General features: G+C 34.6%; 3 protein-coding genes and 1 long non-coding RNA gene across 6 annotated transcripts; 2 read left to right on the top strand and 2 right to left on the bottom strand.

Moving 5' to 3' along the window:
- Positions 1-406: 406 nt before the first annotated feature.
- On the bottom strand, positions 407-6,143 carry LOC124848646 (Phosphoglycerate mutase family protein). Of its 2 annotated transcripts, XR_015779744.1 has the most exons (6): positions 5,826-6,143; positions 5,098-5,197; positions 4,823-5,002; positions 4,136-4,253; positions 673-878; positions 407-575 (listed from the first exon to the last, which is right to left on the bottom strand). XR_015779744.1 is itself a non-coding variant. In XM_047326381.2 (5 exons), exons 1-5 carry the CDS (start codon positions 6,061-6,063, stop codon positions 816-818), a joined length of 699 nt encoding a protein of 232 aa, XP_047182337.1. In that variant the 5' UTR covers positions 6,064-6,142; the 3' UTR covers positions 407-815. The 2 variants fall into 2 exon arrangements, 1 of the variants encoding a protein (XP_047182337.1); XM_047326381.2 differs by having other exon boundaries at positions 407-878; positions 5,826-6,142.
- Positions 6,144-7,084: 941 nt separating this feature from the next.
- LOC124848626 (putative WD repeat-containing protein C2A9.03) lies at positions 7,085-12,398 on the top strand. Of its 2 annotated transcripts, none has more exons than XM_047326352.2 (10): positions 7,085-7,363; positions 8,031-8,179; positions 8,382-8,549; positions 8,637-8,723; positions 8,976-9,110; positions 9,200-9,310; positions 9,652-9,743; positions 9,862-9,967; positions 11,486-11,572; positions 11,697-12,398. In XM_047326352.2, exons 2-10 carry the CDS (start codon positions 8,036-8,038, stop codon positions 12,105-12,107), a joined length of 1,341 nt encoding a protein of 446 aa, XP_047182308.1. In that variant the 5' UTR covers positions 7,085-7,363; positions 8,031-8,035; the 3' UTR covers positions 12,108-12,398. The 2 variants fall into 2 exon arrangements, with proteins under 2 accessions (XP_047182308.1, XP_047182306.1); XM_047326350.2 differs by having other exon boundaries at positions 8,000-8,179.
- A 1,115-nt stretch (positions 12,399-13,513) lies between these two features.
- Positions 13,514-15,812, bottom strand: LOC124848621 (uncharacterized). Its single transcript, XM_047326345.2, has 3 exons — positions 15,668-15,812; positions 14,949-15,051; positions 13,514-14,752 (listed from the first exon to the last, which is right to left on the bottom strand). The coding sequence occupies exons 1-3, from the start codon at positions 15,671-15,673 to the stop codon at positions 13,656-13,658; spliced, it is 1,206 nt and encodes a 401-aa protein (XP_047182301.1). The 5' UTR covers positions 15,674-15,812; the 3' UTR covers positions 13,514-13,655.
- On the top strand, positions 14,264-15,654 carry LOC148198798 (uncharacterized). The gene is made up of 3 exons (XR_015779794.1): positions 14,264-14,393; positions 14,495-14,594; positions 14,720-15,654. It is a non-coding gene; the product is annotated as an uncharacterized LOC148198798 (long non-coding RNA).
- Positions 15,813-15,978: the final 166 nt, after the last annotated feature.

The raw sequence follows: 15,978 nt of genomic DNA, 5'->3' as shown, positions 1-15,978 counted from the left end.
CCACCCATTTCTTCCAGCTGGGCATCTCGATATGCAAAAACGAAGCTATCTGATTAGAATACTCATAATGCAGTAGATAAATTTAAAAACGCTGCAACAATATACTGATATAATTGTCATCATTTTTCTGTATGCTTTTTACTTGAAAAATATATGTTTTCTTTTATTGATAAAAAAGTATTAAGCAAGAGTGCCACCCTTCATCTATCATTTGAAGTAATCTCCACAAGAGGAAATTTGCAGAAGTTGATAAAATGTATCGTTCTTCAATTTAAATCTAGGCCGGGAATTCTTGTCGTTTTGGTTGCTGAAAATCATTAACCAATAGCATTTTGGTATTTCAAAATAGATTTTCAGTCTTTATTATCAAAATGTAAGAGAAGAACGGAGTAAAAAGGGAGAAAAGTAACAAGTAATGCTTTTTCTTTTCACAGCATATGATTTACAGAAGCATTATTATTTTTTTTTCTTTGGAAACCTGTAGTTGAGTATGAATCAACAACCACCGAGCAGCATAAGTTCACTTCAATGAACAAATGACCCATACCAAGCAGCATATATGAACCATTGAGATCCTGCACATTATCCTCAGCCATGTATCATCTTGAATCACCATGTAAACATCACAGCTGCTAAATTAAACAGATCTAACTGAAGCTTTTGGCATCATACCCTCCAGTATATACTTTCCGAAGTCATCAGTACTGTAGCCTTTACCTAACTGAGGCCTTTTAGGTTTGCTTGAATAAGTATTGACGCTTCCAACCTCTTGCATATTTATTTGTAAGTTTACCCAGCAGGAAAGTCACAGCAAGCTAGCTACTTGGCTTTACTATGCCTTGAAGCTTCCATCCACCAAATCCTGCGGCGGCAAATGCCTGTAAGATACAAAGTTAGATACACATCTTTTTGTCACTGCAAAACTGAATATTTTTATCTTTTGGGAGCTAATATAAAATTGAACGAAAGTCTTGCACTGCTGCAAGGTATGCAAGTAATTAAGGTTCCCTCCCTGCACGGCGCGCCCCCCTCCCTCTTTTTATGCCTGTGAAGATAAACTAAAAGGTCAAAACACACCTATCAAAGAGTTTTCTAATCCATTCCAAAGCTCTTTCTGGGTGGGGAAAGGGTTACAATAATGTTACAAAACTTTCAGACTTATACCTCCTGCCACCACCCTGGCATTAAAAACTAAAGCTTTGTGGATAATCGTCCAAGTATACGACGCGCTTAGAGTCTGAATTGACACTTTATAACATACTTTGAAATTTATAAAGTGAGCAGTGTGGTGAATGAACAAAATTCGCCTGTTTCCAGAGTAAAATTCTATTAATAGCTTTTCTTTTTGGGGCAAGTGTCAGGCATAATAGCAACTAGTTATAGGAAACAACTTTGTGGAAATTCAAGGAAGCAATAACTGACTATCTTGGGTTACACCGTCAACACATTATGAGTCACAGTTGCATCAGATTTAGCGAAGGAGTAATTTCCAGGAAGTGATGATGACCACAAGGAACAGGCTTTCTTCATCATGCCCGCAGTTACTAGGAATCTAGAACTAACAGTTTTATAAAAAAGTTTGATTTTAAAAGGTAATTCCCAAACTATTATGGGCATATTTGTTTTTCCCATGAAACAGCTCGAACCCCACTTGAACTCAACTGACCAAGACACAAGCTTTGATTTCATATGGGGTTTAGGCTGCTTTAATTAAGAAACAAACATGCCATACAGCATTCATGTCACAGATTTTATTACAGATATCCCAAACCTCTAATCAATAAGAGTCACTTAACCCCCAAAAATTAATTATAAGCAATCAAAAGAAAAATAAACATTTTCCACAAGTGAAACAATAGTGTTCCCCCACAAAACACTCTCGAGAAATTTTATGAACTACGAAGGATGCTTAATCATACATGAGAAAAACTATACACTTTCAGTGAATAGCAACACTGCATCCAGGTAAAAGCAACTTGTGACTATCAAGGAACTCTACTAAGGAAAAAGAAGAACGTCCCATTTAAAGCATCCACCCGACCCAATTAACCATTTGTAAGGCACAGTAACCACCATTAGACATTTTAATAACTTCAAGACATTATCAACCATTTGTAAGGTATATTAACCACTAGTGCCAGAAGTATAAATTAATAATTGTATACAATCACATTCTTTAACTCTTAACCACTTGTGAGACAAAGTTAACTACCATTACATATTTCAATAATTTGAAGACACTATTAACCTTTTGTGTGCCATATTTAACCATTAGTACCACAAGTAAAGATTGGTAATTATATACATACATTCATTTACTCTTAACCACTTCTGAAGCAAAGTTAATCACCATTAAATATTTCAATAGTTTCATGATACTGAACCACTTCGAGACATATTTACCCGTTACTGTCATAAATATTGGTCAACAATTGTATACAATCGCATTATTTTACTCTTAAACCAATTGTGAAACAAAGTTAACCATGTTTTACATGTGATTGATCATCAAGACCAAGTAACAGGTAGACACAGGGAAGAGAATTCCCCAAAAGTATGTAGATAGGTGAAGATCATGAATAGTTTTACTACATCTACAATATACACAAAATCTAATCCAAAGACACATAAATAAGGTGTCATTTCTTCATTTAATGGGAAACCACAATTTCTTCTCCATGGAATTTGGGGTATGTCCACTTTAAAGATTATGGGTCCTAGTAATAACTGATTACCCATTGTTGAGAAATTATGCACATTCCCTATAATCTGATTTGTGAGAAATATGATAAATGCAGAATAATAACACAATTAATAACAGAGTTCGTCTACTTGAAAAAGGGAAAAAATAAAAATAATGTTTACAAACACTCAACACAATTACACTAAAAAAATAAATGAATATTTTTTCTTACTAAAGTTTTTCTCTCATTAAAATCTTTATCGGTTTTGGAATGGAAATAAGTAGTTATAGCAGCGAGGCATTTATACGTGCATGGAGAAATCTCATATAACTCTATTTTATGCACCCAATTTCCTTCTTTAACTAAACAAAAGAATGACACGCTTCATTCAATTTTAGGGGTTGTATAAACACATCCAACAATATCCCACTTGAAGACTAATTTCAATTTGTCTTCACATCTTGATCAATGCAGCAACCTTCTCTAATTTGTTATTCTAACAGCCAGTTAAACTGGAGCACAACTTTAGTTTGCTAATGGTTACTATCTTTCACATCATGTCTGTTGGGTTCTTACTTCCTTGGATCTTTCTAAATGTTAACAACTCACCATCAAGCAAATAATTGAGGAAGAAGGGATAACAGATACAGATGTACTTTGCTATAAAATAAAATGTTGAAATTCTTTGATAGATGCATCACACTCTGACTATCTCTATCCAAAAATCTTCTAGTTGATGAATCTCAACTTTGCTAATATTCCTTGAAGTCATATAAACTCTTTATTGGCATTTGTTACTACAATATACTCAACCTCTATAGTAGGTAAAGCAACTGTCTTTTGCATCTACAATGTCAAACCAACAATTGTAGACCAACAGTGAAAATGTAGTGGTACTTCTTCAGTGATCAACTTCACCTCCAAAGTCTACATCTATGTAGCCTTGTACATGTAATTCTCCCTTACCAAAATACATACACCTCAATGTGGTGCATCATAGTAGATACCTCAAAAATCCATTTAACTGCTTCCCAATGAGATTGACTTGGATTTGGCATAAACCTACTTAAAACCCTCACTGCATGGCCAATATTTGGCCACATACAAAGGATTGTGTACATCAAATTCCAATGGCTGAAACATACAGAATATTATCCATGCATACAATCGCTTTAATTACTTGTACAGAAAATGGTTTAACCTTAAATTTATTACTTCATATTGATTTGAAACTCCAATAAATAGAAGTTAATCAGAGCAAATAATAGTTTGCAAAAGACGAGTCCATAAAATATTTGTGTGGTCCCCAGTGAATATTTAGTATAATAACTTCGTAGAAGTATAAAAAGGGGTAAACAATGAAAGACGGCACCTAATATTTAATGGGAGACAGTAAAGTCTTGAAAGGAAATACACTAATTGCAGTGTCATGCAAGGTAATGAAATGAAACCTCGTCCCAAGATTTTCCAGCAGTCTCAAGCAGTGCAGCATTGCATGTTTTTAATTCCACAGAGGCCCCGGAAAACATTGATGCTGCTTCTTCCCACCCCCTATTATGTCCCATGCACCTGCATACCACTCAATGATCAAATATCCATCAAAACTCATCAATCTTAGTTTGTAAATATCAAACTTTGTTTCTTAAAAAGAAAATTGAAAGATATTATCCCACAATAAATAAAGGCCCCTTAGAGAATACTTGAAAATTAACTCTATTTTTTAGCTATAGGTTCTATAGTACATGATTGAGATAACGACCACCTACACACAATTACCACCCAGATTCAACCAACAGACGAGTCATGTGAATCTCAATCCTCATTGTGGAAGAAGTCCAAAAACACTATCAAATAGTTCAACGCAATTAATTATGGTTTTGAAAAGGGAAAATGTAAAATGTGACTCTACTGACTTTCTGAATTTGAAATCCACGTGTGATTTATTAAGTATATCAAATTTAATCTACAAATATGTCATCAAAGAAAGTATTGAAAATGACTACAATGTTTCTATCCATAGGTTGTGCTTGTGAAAAATATCAAACATTTCTAATGTAGCCACATTCATCAATCTCCACCTTCAAATGCCAAGACAAAAAAATTTAGACCCAAAAAGTCTAGAATTTGTAGATACTCACATGACAGTAAGTATCTCATCCTTTGAATATCTACAAATAACCTTTTGAAGGTGCTCTGCAGTTTGCCCATCCATAGCTGCAATTGAATAGAAACTAGAAATAAAATGAACCTCAGCCTCCACCAGCTCCTGCACTTGCTCTTGCATTATTTTAAGTGTCTCCTTAGTCCGCGCTGCATCACTGCAACAAATCAATACAGAACTCAAACAGCAGTTCGTCCCAACGAGCATCAATTCAAATGCCACAACACAAGCAAGGGCCACAAAATTGCTAACCTAGACAATATAAGTTCAGGAATCCAACCCAACTCTTGGAGCTTGCGGGAAACTCTCACAGCATCCTCTTTCCCAGACTTGCTCAGAGGCCGATCATGGTCTGGAAAAAAAAAACATATTTTCATTTATCTTCCTTTCAAATTCTTAAGATAAAGGTTTAAAAATCCCTTTCCTCCGGCAAATATAACACGTTTTGCTTTAAGTCCTTTATGTCTTTTGTTTAATCCGTATTAAAACCTTTAATTTTTTCCTTCTGTTACAAAATCGCTTACATTACTCCACCAGGTTTTGTGGAAGTCCCACCTTACAAGAATACGGATGTGACACAGCGAAAACATTAGATGGAGTTTGAAACAAAGTCAAAGTAAGAACCCAATACATACAAAGAATCAAGGATCATAACCCAAAAAACAAAAATACGTACTAAAAGCAAAAATTGGTACATTTGCATGGACCCAAAACAGTACTTAGGTTAAGAAAAAAGTGTTCCAAGAATCTGGGAGCATGCATGTCCCAAAACACAGACATTATTCAAACGAGTAAGGTAAATAAGTTCGAGAGTTTGACCACGGAATTGCACTAAGCAGAAACCCACCAGTTGTTCTACTTGGAAGCATTAACACTTTTTCTCCGTTTCCATTCCAATTTGTTAGAAGGCTATGTTCTCACTCAGTAATTGCGCAAAGATTGAGAGTTTAAGAGTGAAAGTTGGGAAGGAGATTGGTTACCGCGGAGCGAGCGGTTTGCCCAGGAACTCTTAGCATGGCGAAGGAGAATGAGGCGGCGGGAGACGGAGACGGAGTCGGATAAGGGTTCTGCGAGTTGGGTATCCTGCTTTTGAATGAGCAGAGAGGATTTAGCGCGTAATTGATTAGGGTTCCGAACTTTGCTCCGGCGACCGGAAAAGTTAGGTGCGACGGCGGTGCTACAGATTACAGAATGCATCTCGCACAAACCCACATTCATGCTCTCTATCTCTGATGAAATGTCACACTTTAAGGATTTTAGCCTTTCCTCTTTCCTTGACTTTCTCAATTACAAACACACATTGTATAATTTTACCCTCGTACCAAAATGAACCACTTTCACATTTTGCAGATATAGTATTTTAATTTATTTAATATTTTTACTTTTATACAATAAAGATGCATTTCTTCTAGATTTAAAAAAAAAAACATATTTGTTAATAATTATGTTTACATTTTATTGAAAGTAACCTAAAAATGAGCCATTTTGGGAATATTGTGTGATACAAAATGAGAGGGAAAAAAAATGACATTTTTACTGTTTTTTTTTCAAAGGAATTAACTGACTTGTTTGGTAGGAATTACCCAATTATTAAGGAGATTGCTCAATTCTTAGATTCCTACACATGTTTCTTTGTGTAAAATCTAGAATCCATGTCATATCACAGGTTTAATTAATTTATTATATTTCCAATCTAAGTACATGAAAAAAATCCTTTGAACCAAATGCTTGGTTGAGCATAATAAAATTGTACCTTTGATTGTATAATCGTCCATGCAATTTAATTACCAGTGTCTGGTTCTACCTTATTAATACTTCTTTTGAGAAATTTTCTGAACACTATTGACTTTTTTTTGAATCCTTTAAAGACATGCTTTGAAATTTATAAACACATATTATCGTTGTAAGCTTTTAAACTAAATAAACATATGGTATCAAAATTAATATAAATAATTTAAATATTTATAGTCCAACATAATGTAAATAGGATTTAAAGATTAACATTTGGAATCCTAACCACAGTATGTGAGAATGCTCAAAAATATTTTTTGATGTTTGACAGAGGAAAATCTAGGACTTTCTAGAATTTTGGGTAGTGAAAGTTTAAATTATGCATTTGTTTATTGCTTTATCATCGTTTATAATTATTAGATAAAATTAAATAAAAAGAAATATTAAAATTCGAAACCTGACTAAAAATTGAGAAGAGAGTGAAATCCTGGGTGACTCGGTTGTGATGTCCATATTGATATGGGAGACAGTAGCATTATTTTATTTTAAAAATAAAATATATAAGAAAAAAAGAAAAGAAAATCTCATAGAGTAACCTGTATCTGATTTTATCAATCACAGACTCACAGGTGCAGTTATTATAATCTATATATTTTGCAAAACCTGCCTGCTCCATTTTTATGCCCAGATCCGGTTCGGGTCCTTATCACTAAGATCCAACAATTTCACAACTTCAAGGACCTGATTTTTCCTTCGATTTACGAACCCAGGAAATTAGATTGAAAAGGTTCGATTTTTTTAACCTTTCAAACCCCCTTTTCGTCAATCCTATTATGAATTGCAATTGCTTCACCCCTTTTAATTTTAATAATTCAATCATCCTTTTTCTCTGTTAAATGTTGTTTTTGTTTTTTCATATATTTGCTGCCAGTTCGTCTTCGGTTTGCTACGTTTAATTTGTTGTTTTTGGTTTTCGAATGTTGTTTTCTAGGACCATGTGAAACTATAGTTTTAATTTCTGAATCTAGTAAAAAAAGATTTTTTTTTTTCATGTTATGTATGTAGATGTGTTTATTTTCCTTTTGGGGTAATTGAAATTTGCCCAAATTAATGTTATGTTGCTCTTAAGCTTTACCTGCTTTCACTTAGCTTGTCAGTTTAGGTTTGGAATCTAAATGAGACAAGATGGGATTTTTTTAGAAAAAAAAGTATTTGGTTTTAGGGTTTGGTTAAAGTTCTTGTTGCTGCTAAATGGCTGTAAGTGGTGTTATTTTCTCTGTAAAATTGAACCAATAGTATCGTAGTGCCTACTATAACAAAGAATTTGGTGTTTGGATTTTGCATTCTTATAAAATTTAAGCTTAGCATCTGCGGTAGAGTTTGTTGTTTTCCAACTCATCTTAGTACCCTATCTCAATGCTAGATATCGGTTGTTAAAATCCGAACTGCATCAGGAAACATGTCTCAATACCATGGTGATGAAATGGACTATGCGGCAGATGATAATGAAATGGCAGAGGTAGAAGATGACATGTATTTTCGCGGCAGAGCATTTGGTGAATCAGATTCAGATGACGATGACGACTACGAATATGACCCTTTGGTTTGTTTCATAAACAAAACCTTGTTTGCTCATTCTAACTGTGAAACCCTATCCGATGTTATATGTTTGTGCACACATTTCTCTGTATAATTGCATATGTATTTGCTTCCTTCTGGTTTTATTGGACAACTTAGTACAATGTGGTCGTTGACATGATATTTTCATTTTCTTGCACGTCTCTCTTTTTGGTTCCCGGATGCAGGAGGACCGAATAACAGATACCACTGCTGCAGAAGCTAGGAGGGGGAAGGATATCCAAGGTATACCTTGGGATAGGTTGACCATTAGTCGCGAGAAATATAGACAAACCAGACTAGAGCAATACAAGAATTATGAAAATATACCGCAATCTGGGGAAATGTCAGAGAAGGTAAATATGTTAGTTTGGAGCTGTCTAGGTAGTTATTTTTCATTTTAAAAATATTGTTTGACACTACCTTTTTCTCCACATCTACAGGAATGCAAAGCAACAGATAAAGGGGGAAATTATTATGATTTCTGGCAAAACACTAGATCTGTGAAGTCAACAATACTTCATTTCCAAGTATGTTGATTTTGTAATTATTTACTTCCGTTCATGTGAGGATTTAATGAGATTTGTGTTGTCTGCGCTCTATGTTATCATCTTTTTCTTGTGGAATGACTTGTACCTCACTATACACCTTTTGTGATAACTGACACTGTGTTTTGCTACATGGGATATATGTTTTGTTTTTCTATTTTCTTGTGGAACTTTATGTTAAGCAGTTGTTGGCAATACTATTATGTGAAACCTCTATTTTTTTTTCATTTGCAGTTGAGGAATTTGGTTTGGTCAACATCAAAACATGACGTATATCTTGTTTCAAATTACTCAATTGTTCACTGGTCTTCATTAAGTTCTAAGAGTTCTGAAGTCTTGAATGTAGCAGGGCATGTAGCTCCGTGTGAGGTAATCATTTTTCGTGGTTATTTGATTCTTTTGAACACTTCACTTGGAAACAAAGCATCTGAGATTTCAAATGTGTGTTTTGCTAATAGAAACATCCTGGAAGCCTCTTGGAAGGTTTTACTCAGACACAAATTAGTACACTGGCAGTGCGTAATAACTTGTTGATTGCTGGAGGGTTTCAAGGAGAACTTATTTGCAAGGTATTTCTTTTTTACTTATGGATGATTAGTATTTTAATGCAAATAATTATTCATCAGATGCACTAAACCTTCCACTCTTCTATGTCTGTATGTGATGCTGCCCCAGAAAATATAATGCACAACATTTCTTTTTAATTTTTTGGCTTCTGTTGCACAAATTAGTATATTGATTTTAATTCTCTAACTTATTATACAGTATAGATGTTAACCTTGATTTTTTGGAGATAGAGTTGATTTTATTTTTTTATATGATTAATTGAAACTGCTTGATAAAATGGAAATAATATGAAGTCATCCTCAATTTTTTTAAATTTGTTTCCATTGATCTCAATGTCCTGCAGTACTTAGACCGGCCTGGAGTTAGTTTTTGTACTCGAACTACATATGAGGACAATGCAATCACAAATGCTGTGGAGATTTATGATCATCCGAGGTCTTTCTTCTCTGCTTTCTTGATATTTTTGGGGTCTTAAATTGTTAATACGATGTTAGTAATAACTGTATACAGCCCTCAAATAGGGCTTCTTACTAACGATTGATTAATCTATCAGCGGAGCTGTTCATTTCATGGCTTCTAACAATGACTCTGGAGTTAGAGACTTTGATATGGAGAGGTTTCAGCTTTCAAAGCATTTTTCCTTTCCTTGGCCAGTAAATGTAAGTACTTCCACTTGATTTTCCTTGTTTTAAATTATAGATATGAATAGTGACATTGTTATTATTGTTATTTTGTTGCGTAGATATGATAAGATTATTGGTTTATGCTCAGATTTTTGACCAATTGAGAATTGGCATGACTTTGTATAATAAAAAAGGATTGGTTGTTGTTTGAATTGGCTTGACTTTGGCTTTGCGCTTTAAGTAATGAGAAGGGGATAGAAGGGGAAAAAACAGAGTTGTGCGTTATAAAGGACCAATGCTGGATTACAATTAGATATGGAACATATGCCTAACTTGATACATTCTTTTTGCTTTTTCTTTACCTATTTATTGCTTTTTAAAGTTCTGCTCTAGCTTTTTAACTGTAGCATTATACCTGTTGAACTATGTTGAACTGTTTGGTAATTGTAAGCCACCTTTAACATTTGTTTTTCCTAAAAGGCAGGTCTGATAATTTTATTTGTATAATAGAAATATCCTCCGGTTGTTAGTTGAAATCTAGTTTCTGTGAAGAATTTGTAGAAATTCAGTTTTTGAAACCTTGTTTAGTATTCTAATAATTTCATTCTATTTTTTTTCTGTTTCTAATAACTTTGATAATATATTTTAGTTATTTTACGTACTGACTGCCTGGCCAAGTGTCTTTGGGAAAAAACATTTTGGTACCATTTGACCATCTTTTGGCCTGAATTTGGACAGCTTGCTTGCAAAATAAATTTATTCTATGTGAACTTTAATGTTGAATACCCTCTTCTGGTCAATTGAGGCTGAATTGGGTTCTGTGTGTCTTAAACTTGGTGTTAAAACTTAAGAAGTCATTTCTGGATGAGCAGCCTAAAAAGTATTTTTGCACCAAAGAAAGAAGAAACTCTCATTTGGTTTCAATTTTAAGACCTGATGATTTTTCAGCTTTACATCTGTCTTAGAAACTCCTCACAAATTCAAAATTGTATCATAATCTTTAGATTCGTATGGTTAAAGTTTAAAAGGGAGAGAGAATTGAGAGTAATTGTGTCTATGGGCCTTCTGCACATGTATATAAGAAAGAAGAAAAAAGGAAATGGACCAGTGAAGGTGGAGTGAAGGAGACATATATGTGTATGAGAAGAGAGGAAAGGATGCTGTTTTGAATTGAGGATGAAGTGGTGGAAGGAAAGTAACAAGTGTGAATGTGGCAGCAAGTGATTGGAGAGGAACATTACGCAATGATGAGATAAGTAGGGGTGCAATTGCAAGGTGGCCTGGGAGGGAAGAGTGTGATAATTCAGCTCAATATCCGCTCTGCCCTCTGTCTATATTACCTGTTCAATTTCTTCTTTTGTAAATGAGAGTTTCCGGTTGAACTTTATCTTACTTTCAGTATAATTAGTCCCTGTCAGTTTCTATTTATATGTTCTTAATTCATGTTTGATGTGCATTGTGGATGCCTGCTGATAGTGTTGGAAAAATATGATTTAGTGTCTATTGGTAAATGGCATAAATGGTAATATGAATTTGTTTTCTTTCGGTCTGCAGCATACTTCATTAAGCCCTGATGGGAAACTACTTGCAATTGTTGGAGACAACCCAGAAGCACTACTGGTGGATTCTCAAACAGGAAAGGTTGGCATGTTCTGTTTGTCTATGTTATAGGTTCCCGTTCTATATTTCTCAAAAGGACTCTCTTGAATATATGCAAATGTGAAAAGTTGTGAATATCTAATTTTAATTTCGGTTGTGCTTGCAGACTATCACACCTTTGCATGGACACTTGGATTTCTCATTTGCATCTGCATGGCATCCTAATGGGCAAATATTTGCTACCGGGAACCAAGACAAAACATGTCGTGTTTGGGATGTTCGGAACTTGTCAAAATCTGTTGCTGTTCTTAAAGGCAACCTTGGAGCTATACGTTCAATACGTTTCACATCTGACGGGCAGTTCATGGCGATGGCAGAGCCAGCCGACTTCGTGCATGTTTACGATGCAAAGCATGGGTTTGAAAAGGAGCAGGAGATTGATTTTTTTGGGGAGATCTCTGGTGTGTCCTTTAGCCCTGACACAGAATCACTTTTCATTGGTGTTTGGGACCGCACCTATGGAAGCCTTCTACAGCTGAATCGACGCAGAAATTACATGTATCTGGACTGCTTGTAAATTTGTAACCTTACACCTTGTAAGTACCTACAGTCTATGTTGTGTTGTGTAGTGTTTAGGAATTTGAGTTTGGTGGTACCATCTTAGCCAAAGAAGAAAAACTGGTGGATTGCCTCATCATACATTTTAGAAGAGCATGGGTTGAGGATGTTACAGTTGTTTGAGGTACACCTTCATGCTAAATAACATTGTCTTGGAATGTCTGTTTTTCAATCTTGGGATGGTAATAAATTGGAGGAAGTTTGTACAGAGGATCTATACACATAATATTTTACAGCATTTGGTTGGTCACTTCCACCTTTTGGTAACTTATGCAAGTAGAGATTCACTCATTTTCCATGGTTGGATGTTGGTGAGAATGAGTGAATTTAGCTTGCATATATTCCCATACTAGATTGAAGAATGCAACAAAGAGAGTGAGTGTTTGATGAAACCAAGTGCTGTTCATCTGTGCTTACCCTGTGTGGATTAAATTGGGATATATAAGCAGGCAAAAGTAATATATGAAGGCAACATTGGAGGCTTCATCTAGAAAGCTTTTTCGCTCTTTTCTCTCTTTAAAGAGTTTTTTTTGTTATTATTGGTGTTCTTATGATTATCATAAAAATGATAAAAACATAGAGTTTTTAGAAAAAACAGTGAGAAAAATATTTAGTTACTTTTTTAGGCGCATGCTGTGTTTTGATTATTTTGTTGTATTTTTATATTTAGATTTAATGTTACTTTTTGAGAGATTTTTTAATTTAGTCTCAAAAATTATTTATTATGATGATTGATTTTAATAAAAAAAAAATTTCAACTCAACTTTAAACATAGTATTAAACAACATTATACAATAAGTTAAATATTGTGATTTGTAATCCACGAAAAAAAGTCATTTGATTAATGTGTGTGTGTGTGTGTGTATATATATATGATTTTACTAATTTTTTTAAATGCTTATTTGGACAAGGTACTACTTTAAACGAGGTTAAAGTTTAGGTAAAAGAAAACACCTATAAAAAAAATCTAGGTGTTCAAATATGATGATTTTTTTTTAGTTTTTGTAATTTTCTTTTATTATTTTCAAACTTTTTGTCCTTTACAAATTATGTTGGTAGCTTCATCTGTTGTCCCCGTAAATATTTATTTTATCATACTGTGAGGTGTAGCAATGCTGATGCCGTCACCATCTGCATTTTTTAGTTATAAGTAAAAGAAATTTGACGATCACAAAAAAGAAACAGAAATGGAATGACATTGACTAAAGATTATATTATTTATAAGACCTTGGACATTTCAAAAAAAACTTTTTAAAAAAAACACTGTAAATTAGTTGGTAATGAAATTTTTTGTCCAATATTTTTATAACTGTGAACGTAAATTTAGATTGACTGTCATAAAAATTATTGCAGCTCTTTCCAAAATACTCTCGAATGAAAATATGTGAACTGGAAATTCACATGCACAGACATTGAAGATGTGAACGATATTGAGGAGTAGAAATGGCAACATTATCTGCTATTTATCCTTTATAAACAAAATTCACCTGAAGTATGAGTGTGACTTTTATGCATAGTGTTCTTTCATGGTGCTGCTTGCTTCACTTTCTTCATCCACATGCTCTACAATTTGTTTCAGAATGTTCTCTTCCTCTGCTTCAAGTTTCTTCATACAGTGTTCAAAAGCAGACACCAACTCTGGACTGAATATAGAATCCTCACCGGACTCATTTGCATTACTGATATCCATTATAGAATAGCTACCAAATTTTGGGGTGACATAGGATCCAGGAGAGTATATTCCACCTTTGGGAAGCCATTCTCTAAGACTAGCAATGGCTGGATATTCAACACTGGAAGGGATTCTAAGTGATTCTAGCCTCTTTGCCACAGCTTTTCTCTTATTTCCCTTCTCAATGATGCTACTTTTATTATTAGGACTTGGAGTTGGAGCTTCTGTGCTGCTTTCTGATGCTGCTGTAATCAAGTTCTTGCTCTCCTTCACTATTTTTCTTTCTTTCAATGAATGCTTTTTTATTAAGCTTGGTACTTGCATGCTCTTGACTGCATAATCAGTGTGGTGAGTTGTATTTGATCCTGAACCAGAATCTTCTTCATCATTGAACTCACTTTGTTGATTTGTATGACACTTGCTTGACCATATTTTCTCAACTATATCATCATATTCCTCCACTGTGTGAAAACTCTTACTACGTGCAGCACCCTTAGAACTGGAGTCATGTTTATCATCAAAACCAGATGAGTTCTCCTGAGCAAGAGACTGCACAATATGCTCTGGAAACTGGTGCCAACTTTTGGACCTGTTCTTTTTCTCTCTCTCAATTTTCTTCCCTTCTCCTTGAACTAGTCTTTCTGATACAGGCTTCAAATTCTTGATGGTTTCAGAAATGGCAGGCTCAATGGCAAGTTTTGAGGATGTGTTAGAACTAAGATTCCCAGAGTGCAGTTTGTTGGATACTGTGTTAGCTGCACAGACAAGAGCTAGGTACTGATCACTGCCACCAGAGGAGATTATTAGATCTTCCAACAGTGGAATACCATTACTTGCTCTCTGTGATCTCTTCTTTCTCTCTTCATGGAAACTAATTGATCTTGCTATCACTTTTGAAGAAAAACACCCCATGGAATAAAGATAAGGCACACCTGACAAGGAAAAGAGGAGACAGAAGCAACAAAGAGTAGCATAAATCACTACATAGAAAATGGAAATTCACACAAATAGAATCAAATTCCTAGAGAACATGAAATGTGAGTTGTCTGAATGGCATCTATTTATAGTATGTAAGGAGATAAAATAAGCAAACTCCAGAGTTTAGAGAATTACATGGGAAATCCTTACCAGTAGTTTTGCACCTGCAAAATATCACACAAGTGTTGAATCGACGAATTCTCTGAGGTTGAATCCCTATAGTCCCTCTGATAATACAAGAAACGATAAGAACCTGAAACAAGAAACTTTATATGATGAAATTGAAATCCAGCATGACAGCACTTTTAGACATCAAGACTTTTCACTTTTCAGCTATGAAAAGCAAAATCCAGCAATACACTAGGGCGCATCTTTATTACCAGATATTTAATTATCTCATTTGACTAGGTTTACAATGAACAGCCCTATAGTCTAAAATTTAAATACTGGCCTCTGATCATAGTGTTCCATTTTGCTGGAACCATGTCTTTTTAGTTGTGGCAGGTTATGCTAAGAGTGAACAAGTGGAGCCAGCCTTCATTTTGTTAACTTGAGATCTGGAAACTGTTTGTGAATTGGTGGTAATACGACCAAGTTGGAGAATCAAACATAATCATTCTTTATTTAAGGTCTAGAAAGTGCTATGATACCATCTGCAATGTCTTTGCCATGTATGCATAAATTTATGTTCACTGCACAATGCTCAATGTCAGCAGCATTTTCTATCCGGATTTTGCGCAAAAGATGATTCTCTCCATATACAAATACCAAACATAGATTAACAATATGCACGGCTTTTCTGTCAACATCACTGACCATGATCATTAACAAAAACAAATAATGTCCTAATGTCGTATGTAACAACTTACTTGCATTAGTGGATTTGGATGCAGCAGTTGTTCATCTGCAATTCTTCTTCTGATTCTGAATTCTGCATTCCCTTTGGATTGATTTCATTCAAGGTTTGGACTTTGCAGATATGGTCAGCATGAGAGGCTGCAACAGACATATCATTTGACAATCAAATATGGGTGGACCCCACCAGTAATTTGAAATTTTAAGTTTGAATTTTGCACCTAAAACTTGAATTAAATAATGGTACCATAGTCTTTGTGTAGTGCCATGCAGTGTGGCCAACGCAACGTGTTGTGCTGCTACCATATCAAATGCATGTTACCAT

This window comes from Vigna umbellata, chromosome 5 (assembly GCF_029865625.1).
Source record: "Vigna umbellata cultivar VRB3 chromosome 5, Vumbellata_1.0, whole genome shotgun sequence".
Taxonomy (NCBI): Eukaryota; Viridiplantae; Streptophyta; class Magnoliopsida; order Fabales; family Fabaceae; genus Vigna; species Vigna umbellata.
The sequence above is the reverse complement of the archived record's forward strand: the minus strand, read 5'-3'. Positions and strand labels throughout refer to the sequence as shown.